Source organism: Ranitomeya variabilis, chromosome 2 (assembly GCF_051348905.1).
Source record: "Ranitomeya variabilis isolate aRanVar5 chromosome 2, aRanVar5.hap1, whole genome shotgun sequence".
NCBI lineage: Eukaryota > Metazoa > Chordata > Amphibia > Anura > Dendrobatidae > Ranitomeya > Ranitomeya variabilis.
In genome coordinates, this window is record NC_135233.1 from 1,002,239,610 (window position 1) to 1,002,252,328 (window position 12,719).

Below are 12,719 nucleotides of genomic sequence, written 5' to 3' on the forward strand. Positions count from 1 at the left end.
TACACCCTGCTTTACTGTAGGGTGGGTGTGAAGAGATTGGTGGGGGAGAGTTTGGTCAGCATTTTACCTCAGTATTTCGTGATTTTTTTACCTCAGGATTTATAAGCCAAAACCAGGAGTGGGTGATAAATACAGAAGTGGTGATGTGTTTCTATTATACTTTTCCTCTGATTGTTCCTCACCTGGTTTTGGCTTATAAATTCTGAGGTAAAATACTGACCAAATACTCAATGTGGCCTTAGACTGATTTCTGCGCAACTTTCCGTTTGCTATGGAAATGTTCTGCACCTTTAAACCATCCGCATCCCTTCCTTTTAGATCAGCTGATCACATATCTAGGAAAACACATTCCTTAATAATAATTCACAACTATTCATCTTCTACTTCAGAGAGATGTGCAAACGAGCACAGGGCCGCAGACTCGGAAAGAAGAGCTTTAATAAGAGATATTTTTCACTATCGAGTCGAGAATTTGCCTACCACAAGCAAAAAGGTGAATATTGTGTCTAAAGTTAAGAAAAGTTTATTGGTGCTGAATAGTCGAATGGGTTAATACAAGCGTCATATTACTGGATGTACCACCTCACTCTCCATATTTATTCGTTGATATATGATAACATTTTATTGTCTTAAAGGGAACCTGTCACCCCCAAAATGGAAGGTGAGCTAAGCCCACCCGCATCAGGGGCTTATCTACAGCATTCTGTAATGCTGTAGATAAGCCCCCGATGTATCCTGAAAGATGAGAAAAAGAGGTTAGATTATACTCACCCAGGGGCGGTCCGGTCTGATGGGTGTCGCGGTTCGGTCCGGGGCCTCCCATCTTCTTACGATGACGTCCTCTTCTTGCATTCATGCTGCGGCTCCGGTGCAGGCGTACCTTGTCTGACCTGTTGAGGGCAGAGCAAAGTACTGCAGTGCGCAGGTGCCGGGAAAGGTCAGCGAGGCCCAGTGCCTGCGCACTACAGTACTTTGCTCTGCCCTCAACAGGTCAGACAAGGTACGCCTGCGCCGGAGCCGCAGCATGAATGCAAGAAGAGGACGTCATCGTAAGAAGATGGGAGGCCCCGGACCGAACCGCGACGCCCATCGGATTGGACTGCACCGGCCCGCCCCTGGGTGAGTATAATATAACTTGTTTTTCTTATCTTTCAGGTTACATCAGGGGCTTATCTACAGCATTACAGAATGCTGTAGATAGGCACCTGATGCCTTTGGGCTTAGCTCATCTTCCATTTTGGGGGTGACAGGTTCCCTTTAACTCTTCTGTCATTTGACAGTTAGCTCTTCTGTCCGCTATCACAGCTGGGGCTGCTGATTTTAGACGTTCACTAGTTGTTAGAGGATATACAGCCCATGGGCGACATGTGGGTGCGGGACCTTTTTGGCTTACTGTTATATTTCCAGTAGACTTCTATTGCATTTTAAAGGGAATCTGTCGGCAGGTTTTTGCTATGTAATCCGAGAGCATTATAATCTAAGACAAAAGAGACTGATTCCAGTGATGTATCACTTACCGAACTGCTTGGTGTAGTTTTGATAGAATCCTTCTTTTCTCTGCTGTAGATGTGGCAGTGGTTAGAATGCTGAGCTCTATAACCCCGCCCACACCCCTGATTGGCAGCTTCCTGTGTACATTGTAAGCAAGTTGCAAATCAGTGATGAGGGCGGGGTTACACGGATTACCCTGACTAATCTGCACATGACATCTAGTCCTGGAGTGATAACCTCCTGCTGATAAACTGATTGTATTGAAACTACAATAACAACAGACATATCTCCTGTAATTCTACTCACTGACCCTACATTATGCTGCTCTCAGATTAAATAGCAAATACTTGCTGACGGAATCACTTTAACAGTGAAATGTTAGCAAGAGGAAACTAGTTTTTCTGGGTGTCAGAACTCAAAGGGCACGGTCATTTTATTCTGTGGATTATTGTTCCTACTTCAGCTGATATATGCCTTGTTACGTCCTTGAGACTCTAATCTAGTTGTCCCTGGCATCATCCTCTAGTCCAGGGGCGGGCAATTAATTTTCCCAAGCGACATGAGAAACAATGACATCATATGGCGTGAATGTTAAAGTGAGTTTATCATAAAATTAACTGTTCTATTTTTTTTCAAACTTTTTATTTGGATCTTGGAGCTTTTTTCACATCACAATCTGTATTAAAAATAAAAAAGAGAGAGAGAAATATTACATTGGGACAGTTTTAGATTCCTACTTCCTGTTCTTTACAGAAAACTTTTCAGAAGTCTCATTATCCTCACAGACAGGATTATAATGACAGGTAACTCCTCTATACATATCTGATAAGATGGGAGCCACCATTCACAGAACATGATGCACTATACAGTACATGATACTACACATGTTCCCTGCACTTTTGCACACGCTCATTAGACGCGTCAGTACAAAAGATTGGGCCTGAGTCAGTCTGTGGTTTCTCATCTATAAGTCGATTTCCTGAAAGAACAGTGAAATATTGGTCTAGAATATTCCCAATGATTAGTGTGAAAATTGCTGGAGTTCTAATTGTTTTTTTTTTAATCCAGATTGTGAAATGAAAGATACAAAAAAATAATAATAAAAAAAAATACATTTGACCTAAATACTTGATTTAAACAGGAATTCTTATTGAGATGACACATTCCCTTTAATCCTTTTGCTGACAGCGGTTTCTTGACATTTTGCAGCCCTGGGAGCCAGGAACATGATTGAACTTCATAATTATGCAAATAAGCCTGACAGTACTAAATGATACATTGATATTAACACATTTTAATACAATCATCAGGACTGAAAAGACCAAAAATCTGACTTTTATGCTGGAATATTAAAATCTGGCATGTGTATCTACGTACCATAGCTATAACTTTTCAATGCCTTTACTTATCCCCTTGTTTGTGAGAATTTAGTAGTACATTTTGGTTGATAAATTGTGAATTTATTAAACTTTTCACAAAATTAGAAAATAAATTGTATTTTTTTCAAACTTTTAATGTGTTTGCTTTTAAAACAGATGCCAACAAAATAGTTAATTGGCATTCCCCTATAGATTTACTTTAGGTTTTATGTTGGCATCATTTTTTATATTTGCTGGTTTGTTTGTTTTTTGATGGCGGGAAGGGGACGTTAAATTGCATAGGTTCCTAATAGTTTCTTGCAAATTAGGAAAAAATTGCTGCAAATTTTTTTCATAGGCCGATTCAGTTCTCAAGTACCTGTTGAGGTGAAAAATAAAAAAGCACAAATTGCACCATTTGCAAAAAAAAAAAAAAAAAAAAGCCACCTTATAGTATTCAATATAATGTTTAGTAATCTACCGTAATGCAAAGTGTAATGACTAAATAAAAAAATCATTTTTTTCCACTACAATGTAGTTTTACCTCCCATATTTTTCATTTTCAAAAAAGAGTAATGGGAAGAAAAAAACACAAAGCCTTACTTACCGTAATTTTTTCTGAGTATGGCAATAACCCTGCATGTGGTTGTACACTGTTTGGGCAGAAAACTGAAACTTTTCCCTTAGCAGCGATCCAGACTGAGTTATGACTATTAGTAGAAAGGACGTATTTCGTATGTCCTCCTCTACGCAATTGCCCCCCTTCAAGAAAGTATGAGATTTGTCATTGGCAGTAAAAGGGTTAAAGGGGTATCTCCATCTCCAAGATCCTATCCCAATATGTAGTAGCTGTAATAATAATATTAGCAAATATCGCCAATTAGACATGTTGTATAGTTCTCCTTATTAGCTATGTTGGTTACCCCATGTTCAGGGCATTGCAGTAGCTTAGGTATCCATGGTTATGACCACTAACAACTAACTTTCACTATAAGAGTGGTTGTAACCATGGATACCTAAGCTACTTCCATGTCCTTCACATAGGGTAAGCGACATAGCTAATCAGAAGAATTATACTGCATATCTAATTGGAGGTATTTCCTAATAATATTATTACACCTATTACATATTGGGATGGGATCTTAGAGATGGGAATACCCAATTTTCTGATGGCCATCGGTACCTTTTTGTGACGGATGGCAGATATTTGATCTTCCCTTTTTTTTTCTCTTTTGGTTGGGGCTGTAGTGGGAACGCCATTTATGCCAAACGTCTGATCTGCACCTCATTACTGGAAAGCAGACCAGGCTGCAAATATGCAATGTAGTCATTTTAACATATGGTTTTCTAGTCCAAAATGACAACCTACAAAGACCGACCGTGGCTGACAAGTCCTTCAGAAAGCGGCTGACTCTTATCGGCCAGCTGTAGAGAGCAGGAGGAGAAACCTGATGAGCTTTACCTACTGACCCCATAGCGGTTCCTATTAATCCTCATGTATCTCATGCAGATTTTACACTGCTGTATGAATAGTTCTCTACATATCCTGGAGTGGTTTTATCTTTCCCAGTATAGCAATATATGTCCCAAAACCAACCGCAATGCCTATGTCTAAGAAAATGTGCTCATGATTTAATACAGACCTGTTTCCCATATTACACCAAGTTATAGGTCTCCATTGACCTGATGTATCCACCAGTAACCTTACTGCCCCGTCGGGGGTGGCATGTGTCTGACTAGTTCGAGGACAGTATAACGCATGATATTGTAGTATAACAAGTAGTTATGTAACTCTCTTGTATCTCGGGCAGATAAAGAGCCGGTCTTCCGCATCCCTATTAAGAATATCCTTGCTGTTGAGAAGCTGGATGAAAGTGCCTTCAGTAAGAATAATGTAAGTGCCTCCACCTCGCATGACGTAGCATTTCTCACCACCTGGTATAGGCAAACCAACCTGTACAGATAATGTGGAGGGTATGGCCTAACAGTATGTATTCTATGTACACATTACAGATGTTCCAGGTGATTTATGGTGAAAAGCCCCTGTACATCCAGGCCAGTAACTGTGTGGAGGCCAGTGAGTGGATCGAGGTGTTGAGCAGAGTGAGCAGGCGAAATCATAGGAGGCTCAGCAAATATCACCCGTCTGCGTTCATAAATGGGACCTGGCTGTGCTGCAAGGCGTCTTCTGAGAATACTGAAGGCTGCAGCCCCTGCACTGTGTAAGTATTGGCGATACTGTAGGGTATGGCACTCACACAGGCCGATGTGCTGCTGAGAATGATGGTCCTTTTCACTCATTTGTAGGGTGAGTGCCGATCTGTTTAAGGCCCTAATACACATTAGACTAACATTGGCCAAACTTGCCGATATAGACTGGTCTGGGCGACAGTCTGTTGTGTATGGGGCTCCGAAAAGATGTTTGGGGGAGATAAGGATTCAGTATGTCCGAATTTCAGACTGACAATCCTTTTGTTTTGTATGACATAAGCCACCAGAGATGTCTGGCAGCGGCTCTATCATAGAGAGCACCGGGGCACTCCCTCGGCTGAGCGAGCGCTCATGTATGAGACAGTCATGCCGACAACTATGTAAATTGTGACCTTGAATATACTTCTAGTCTGAGATGAGCATAATTCTCAGGCCGTTGTAAATGAGCCCGACCTGGCTTGAATGGTTGAGTTTGATGCCAAATCTATAGGTAAGAGAAGTAATGTTCATTGCTGGCATTCTGATGACTCCCTTTTAACCACTTGGCAAAGATTTACAACCTAGGAGCACGTTATTTCCTTATTCACTAATAAATATGTACAGTTGTGGCCAAAAGTATTGACACCCCTGCAATTCTGTCAGATAATACTCAGTTTCTTCCTGAAAATGATTGCAAACACAAATTCTTTGTTATTACTATCTTCATTTAATTTGTCTTAAATGAAAAAACACAAAACGAATTGTCCTAAAGCCAAACTGGATATAATTCCACACCAAACATAAAAAAGGGGGTGGACAAAAGTATTGGCACTGTTCGAAAAATCATGTGATGCTTCTCTAATTTGTGTAATTAACAGCACCTGTAACTTACCTGTGGCACCTAACAGGTGTTGGCAATAACTAAATCACACTTGCAGCCAGTTGACATGGATTACAGTTGACTCAACCTCTGTCCTGTGTCCTTGTGTGTACCACATTGAGCATGGAGAAAAGAAAGAAGACCAAAGAACTGTCTGAGGACTTGAGAAACCAAGTTGTGAGGAAGCATGAGCAATCTCAAGGCTACAAGTCCATCTCCAAAGACCTGAATGTTCCTGTGTCTACCGTTCGCAGCGTCATCAAGAAGTTTAAAGCCCATGGCACTGTGGCTAACCTCCCTAGATGTGGACGGAAAAGAAAAATTGACAAGAGATTTCAACGCAAGATTGTGCGGATGTTGGATAAAGAACCTCGACTAACATCCAAACAAGTTCAAGCCGCCCTGCAGTCTGAGGGAACAACAGTGTCAACCCGTACTATCCGTCGGCGTCTGAATGAAAAGGGACTGTATGGTAGGAGACCCAGGAAGACCCCACTTCTTACCCCGAGACATACTAAAGCCAGGCTAGAGTTTGCCAAAACGTACCTAAAAAACCCTAAAACGTTTTGGAAGAATGTTCTCTGGTCAGATGAGACAAAAGTAGAGCTTTTTGGGCAAAGGCATCAACATAGAGTTTACAGGAGAAAAAAAGAGGCATTCAAAGAAAAGAACACGGTCCCTACAGTCAAACATGGTGGAGGTTCCCTGATGTTTTGGGGTTGCTTTGCTGCCTCTGGCACTGGACTGCTTGACCGTGTGCATGGCATTATGAAGTCTGAAGACTACCAACAAATTTTGCAGCATAATGTAGGGCCCAGTGTGAGAAAGCTGGGTCTCCCTCAGAGGTCATGGGTCTTCCAGCAGGACAATGACCCAAAACACACTTCAAAAAGCACTAGAAAATGGTTTGAGAGAAAGCACTGGAGACTTCTAAGGTGGCCAGCAATGAGTGCAGACCTGAATCCCATAGAACACCTGTGGAGAGATCTAAAAAATGGCAGTTTGGAGAAGGCACCCTTCAAATATCAGGGACCTGGAGCAGTTTGCCAAGGAAGAATGGTCTAAAATTCCAGCAGAGCATTCTAAGAAACTCATTGATGGTTACCGGAAGCGGTTGGTCGCAGTTATTTTGGCTAAAGGTTGTGCAACCAAGTATTAGGCTGAGGGTGCCAATACTTTTGTTTGGCCCATATTGGAGTTTTATGTGAAATAATCAATGTTTTGCTTTTTGCTTCATTCTCTTTTGTGTTTTTTAATTTAAGACAAATTAAATTAAGATAATACCAAAGAATTTGTGATTGCAATCATTTTCAGGAAGAAACTGAGAGTTATCTGACAGAATTGCAGGGGTGTCAATACTTTTGGCCACACCTGTAAGTCGCCCAGCGTAATACTTTCCACAACTTTTATCTGGAGAGCAAACCACTTGGAGGGGACAATGTGATATCTTCTGGCTTCCATTACATTCATTACCCTTGAATCATTGTCCTAGCAGTTGGGAATCGGAGCGTCCTGTGCCGGTACATTGTGTTATGAGCTCACTAACACTTCGTGTCTTCATAGAGGTGTTCCAGCTGATGTGGCGCTAGATATAGATGGAGATCGCGAATGTGAAAAGATCTATTCTCTGTTTAGCACAAACATGCCAAAACTGCAGAAAATGGAAGGTAACTTGTTCTAAATGTAACTTTCTGCCAGTGACGCAGATAACGTTGTACTTGTCCTGTTATACAGTGTTTACCTTTATACAGTATTTTGTTCTTATGAGTGAGTTTTGCTCATATGAGACGTTAGGACACCTTCTGAAGGGCTCTTCTCTTTTTGGGAAGGCCCCATTGCATCTTATGTTTGATGTATAAATCATGAAAAGTTCCTGGAGATACATCAGACATATACCTAAAGTGGTTGACAGGGTTCGGAATGAAAGTTTCCTGTCACTCCATGTGACTGCAGACTTCTGCATTCCGACAGCAGGCGAATTGCATACATGCAGTCACATCCCGAATAGACTTGTTGTCATTGCTCAATAAAAGTGCACTGAGAGAGGCCAAGCACGTCTAGTCGAGTTCTCTCGTGGGTAAGAATGGAGAATCCTGACAGCGTGCGATGCTCACCATTCGCTGTGAGGATTCAGAAGTCTATAGTCACATAGTGTCTGCAGCCTTAAACACCAAACTTGGACGCCTTTAACACCTTAGGGTGCTTTCACATTGAGACTAATACTATATATTTAGGAAGAGGACTTCAAAATCGAGTACCATAAATTCCCCTAAAAAATCTATTTTTAATATTAAACCCTAAAAATACCCATATTCACAGAAAACAAAAACACCATACACATCATTTCTCCTATCTGGGGATCCAGTCAGAGGGATGATAAGACTGACTCGGTTATGTCTGTAGGATCTTACCCTAGTGTCGATCCCTGCCTGAACCGTAGAGCTCGGCACCCCAGGGTCACAACAGTGGTGCCCCTGCTCATCGATGGCTCACCCTAGTACCGTAATCTCTTACCTGTCCGCTAATGGGAAATAGGATTTTCAAATATAGGAAGTGATAACATAGTAAAGAAAAAATAAAAGACCCCAAGACCGGTCTACTGCAAATCTGACAGGCTAGAGTTAGATAATTGGAGATCTTGGCTAAATAGCAGCTCTCTGAGGGAACAATAACCTCCTCTCTAGATAGGCACAGTCTCACACGTTGTCATCAAATGGACCACTTTATCACACCATAATCGGTCATTTCTGGTAGTCACTGTCCGTATACTGTGCTTCTCACAAAATGCTCATGATGTATGAAATAGATTAATTTTAGGGGTCTTGCCCTATTACCCTATTGCTGACCCTTCCTACCAATGGAGGTTGGCCCCTCGCTCCTCGTCAACTCTCCCTGGAAATCCCTTCCCTGTCTAATAGCAAAATTAAGCAAAAATGCAAATTCTAAACAGATTGTTAGAAATACCCGTCACATATGTCAGACCATTCCTTAGTTGTGTTACTCCTTCGTGTGCTATAGGGAGCTTATCTGAATATTTGCATCAAAACAGTAACACCATAAATAGAGCACCAAATACCAAACCGGTGCGTTATAGACATAAAGAAATCTACCTGTGTAGGCTTAAATAAGCCATCCTTCCTATAATTCAGCCGACATGCAGAACGTATCCACACATTATTATTATTATTTATTTATATAGCACCATTAATTCCATGGTGCTGTACACTAGACGGGGTTACATCACATGCAGCACCTCTACGCGTTTCCCCTTTTGTAGTGTTATCAGGAAGGCATGTTGGAGGATATTCTCCCTAGAATTGTCCTGCTGCAGATGCATCTGCATATACTAGTCCATGGGAGAATATAATTTATGCAGGTTGGTTGAATTCTAGGATGCGGCCATTAGGGTAAATCGTGTGGGACCTATAGGACATGGTGGACTGTTAACATACTGTACTCAGGGGTTACACCATGATTGCTGATGTGGTTAGCGCTTTATTCATTACTGCCGCACTACCCTACTGTGCTGCGCTGAAAGGTGGCTCAGTGGTTAGCACTGAAGCTTTGCAGCACTTGGCTCCTGGGTTCACATCCCACTAAGGACAACACCTGCAATGAGTTTGTATGTTCTCCCTTGGTTTCCTTCAGGTTCCTCCCACACTCCAAATACATATAGATGGAGAATATAGATTGGAGCTCCAATGGGGACAGTGATGATAATGTCTGTAAAGCGCTGTGGAATTAATGGCGCTATATAAGATCAAGAATAACAGGACATAGTTGGAAACGCGGTCACTTTGGTAAATGCCATCATCATGGGAGCTATGGACACAGTAGTCTATGCAGATTTCATACTCTGACACCAGGGGTATGGCATTTCACATGCCATATTACATTACACGTCGGTATATGGCATTTCCGAAATTTCGTCAGAAAGCGAACGACCCCGTTCAATGGCCCCTTTTGGTAAATAAACTTTACCTTTCTTTTCAGAGGCTTGTGCGAGCATGGCGGTGTACCAGGGCCCACAGGAACACAGCGATTACCACTTCACTATAGACGATTCTGTGGAAACCTTTAAGACCCTCCAGCAAATAAAAGCCATTGTCGAGAAATTGAATGAACCCCATGAGAAACACAAGAAAGGTTCCACCAGTGCAAAATATGGCAGCCAGTGAGTATCCTGTTAATGTTGGATAAGGCACAAACTAAGCAAAAAAAAATATTCTAAAAGAGAATACAAGAAAAAATAAGCTCCATATGTATATATTTTATAAACACTGTTTTGGGAAAAGCTTGTTGCTGTCCTGAATTCCCTGGCGTGGTTTTGAAGGCCTCGGTGTGGTCTCAGTAGAGTATCTTCAGCTAGCATTGCTTAAGACAAAGCAGTATGGCAAAGAACGATGTGATAACCCAAACACAGCCTAAAATATCCTAATAATGCTGAAGCCCATTGTGCGCCCCTCTTGTACACAGCAGTGTTATGTGAGATGAGAGCGTCTTATCAGCAGTGTTGTTCTCCTAGCCGACATGGCAGCCAGTTCACATGGTCTAGGTCAGCGTGACATTCGCAGACAACACCTGGCGGCTGATAATAATACTCATAATAATTGAGACTTCTTTGTATCCTTTTACCTTAGGAATAAGATTTTAGTTTCTAGCAAATGTCTGATGTTGTCCTCCAACGGGGCGGTGTGTGGGTATAACTCGTTTTCTGTTTTGCCTTTCAGAGAGAATCCAATTGTGGGAAAAGGTTCATAGCACCTGCAAGATTGTGGGCATCTAAGAACTGGGAAAGACGACTACACACTGTCCTAAAGAAGGCTGGAGTTGTGTGATGCCTTGGCGGGACCCTCATACATTTTCATTATAGGAAAAACTTTCAATGACATTTGAATGTCTTGTTTGGATGCAAGGAAGAGGCGCGAGGTGCCAGTATCTTACAGCTGCCGAGGATGATGACGGGACGTGTCGCTTTGTCATGCCCTGTCCAATGTGGGCGGTACTTTGTGGAGTACAGATACTGCTCACAACTTCACATTCCCTGGGGGTCCATCTTCTAGGCCTGGCTGCGGTGACCTAGCGGTGTTAGGACACACCACTCGGAGGACAAGGGGATGTCTATCAAGTGTTCTCAGCACTGTGCAATCATACAGGGTTCAGGAGAAACCTCGGGCCAGTTTAAGAAGAAACTTAGCTGAGTTAAAAAGGAGGAACCCTGGAAGAAACCACACTAGACTTTACCACCTGTCCCAGAATGAATCAAGTCAGGGCCTGGTTTCCTTTTTAGATGGTACAAATAGTTTGTTTTGTTTTACTTTTCTCTTTTTTTTATTTTTTTTTATTTTGTTTTTACTTTTTTAAAATTATTTTGTGGGTTTCCTGAAAACATTTGGAAAAGTCCCATTAGAACAGAACCAGACAATGTCACCAAGTTTACTCCTCACCACCACATGTGACATTACAGATTAAGGCCTTATTCAGACACCAGTGTTTGTCATCCATGTGCTGTCCTTTGGGACCCATTTTAAGCAGTGAGGCTATTCTCACATCCCGAAAAAAAAAATCTAAGATCTATGCTTCTCTGTTCAGATTTGCAGCCTGAACTTGCCCATTAATGAGTCTGTGAAAACATCGGACAGCACACGGACCGGATCTGAGGAGAAACTTGGAAAGATCTGACAAACTAAGCTCTCTACACTAAAAGCAATAACAAAAAAACAAAATGTTGTCTGTGTGGTTAGGGGACTTTACTGAGGGCTTTTTTAGTTTATTGGGACAAAATAGGCCTCCTTCCTAAATACAAACACATGGATAAAAGGTATGAATAAGGCCTAATTTACTATTGCTATTGATTTGTAGAAGTTGTTGACCAATGCTAGTTTTTGGGTATACATGATTGGTAGGGCCCCCATCAATCACAAGAACAGGGGTCCTGTGTCACCAGGTTGAGTAGCATGCACATGTGGGGTCCTGCCAAGCTCTGTACTATCTGTCAGTGCCATAGTCGGTGAAAGGAGCAAAACTGAACATGATTGACCTCCACGCCATTTAATGTGGTGACGTTTCTCCTGCTCTTGTGATTGGTGGGAGACCTAACAATGGGACCCTCAGCGATCATGCATTTATCACACATCCCGAGGATAGGAGACAAATGTTTGTGGGCCAACCCATCTAAAGCTGTGCAGAGGCCACTGCTGGCTAATAAAGATCTACTACTCACTTGCACAGAAGCCGGTCTGCCGTACCAAGGATGTCCTGCTCTAGGCACCGTTGACATCCCGGTAACAGCTGATCGGGGCGGGTGCTGAGTGTCAACCCCAAACCAATCATAAGGATAGGTCAACAGTGTCATCTTATTGGTCAACTTCTTTAAGGCTGGAGACACATTTTGAGCAAAAACCAGAAGAAGATTCCAAAGGAATAGGAAATATGAATGAAGGACTTATATTTCCAATCCTACTGGATTCACTTTTGGCTTTAGCTCAAAAGTTGCGTTCAAAACTGTGTGTTTTCAGACTTAGAAATATGAGGGGCAAGTCTAATGTTCACTGAGGGTCCATGTTGTACCTGTTCTTCTGAAGGAACCCCCATTGTCCATGTGTGGTGGAGATGTTTGTCCAATATATGATGTAACAGGTGGGTTGTGCAGAGGGCTGATCTGCTTAGCAAGAGATTTAAGCACTTATTACATACACCGTCCTATTGGAAGACCATGCCCTGCACCTAGGACATCTGGAATGTACAAGTTCATTTATTATGTCTAGTTTTACACCAGTCATACTTTGGGGTAATCTTCA

The 12,719-nt window shown here is 42.0% G+C and overlaps 1 protein-coding gene and 1 long non-coding RNA gene across 2 annotated transcripts in view; one reads left to right on the forward strand and one right to left on the reverse strand.

Annotated features, from left to right (window-relative positions):
* The window catches only part of RASA2 (RAS p21 protein activator 2), a 145,897-nt gene extending 134,422 nt beyond the window's left edge, over positions 1–11,475 (forward strand). Inside the window, exons 19-24 of the mRNA XM_077291194.1 lie at positions 390–493; positions 4,661–4,743; positions 4,863–5,071; positions 7,483–7,586; positions 9,913–10,093; positions 10,650–11,475. Coding sequence (XP_077147309.1) covers positions 390–493; positions 4,661–4,743; positions 4,863–5,071; positions 7,483–7,586; positions 9,913–10,093; positions 10,650–10,680 — 712 coding nt within the window. The 3' untranslated portion in view covers positions 10,681–11,475. The remainder of the gene's footprint in view (positions 1–389; positions 494–4,660; positions 4,744–4,862; positions 5,072–7,482; positions 7,587–9,912; positions 10,094–10,649) is intronic.
* LOC143808479 (uncharacterized) overlaps positions 1–12,719 on the reverse strand; it is a 67,768-nt gene that overhangs the window by 44,476 nt on the left and 10,573 nt on the right. The window lies entirely within an intron of this gene.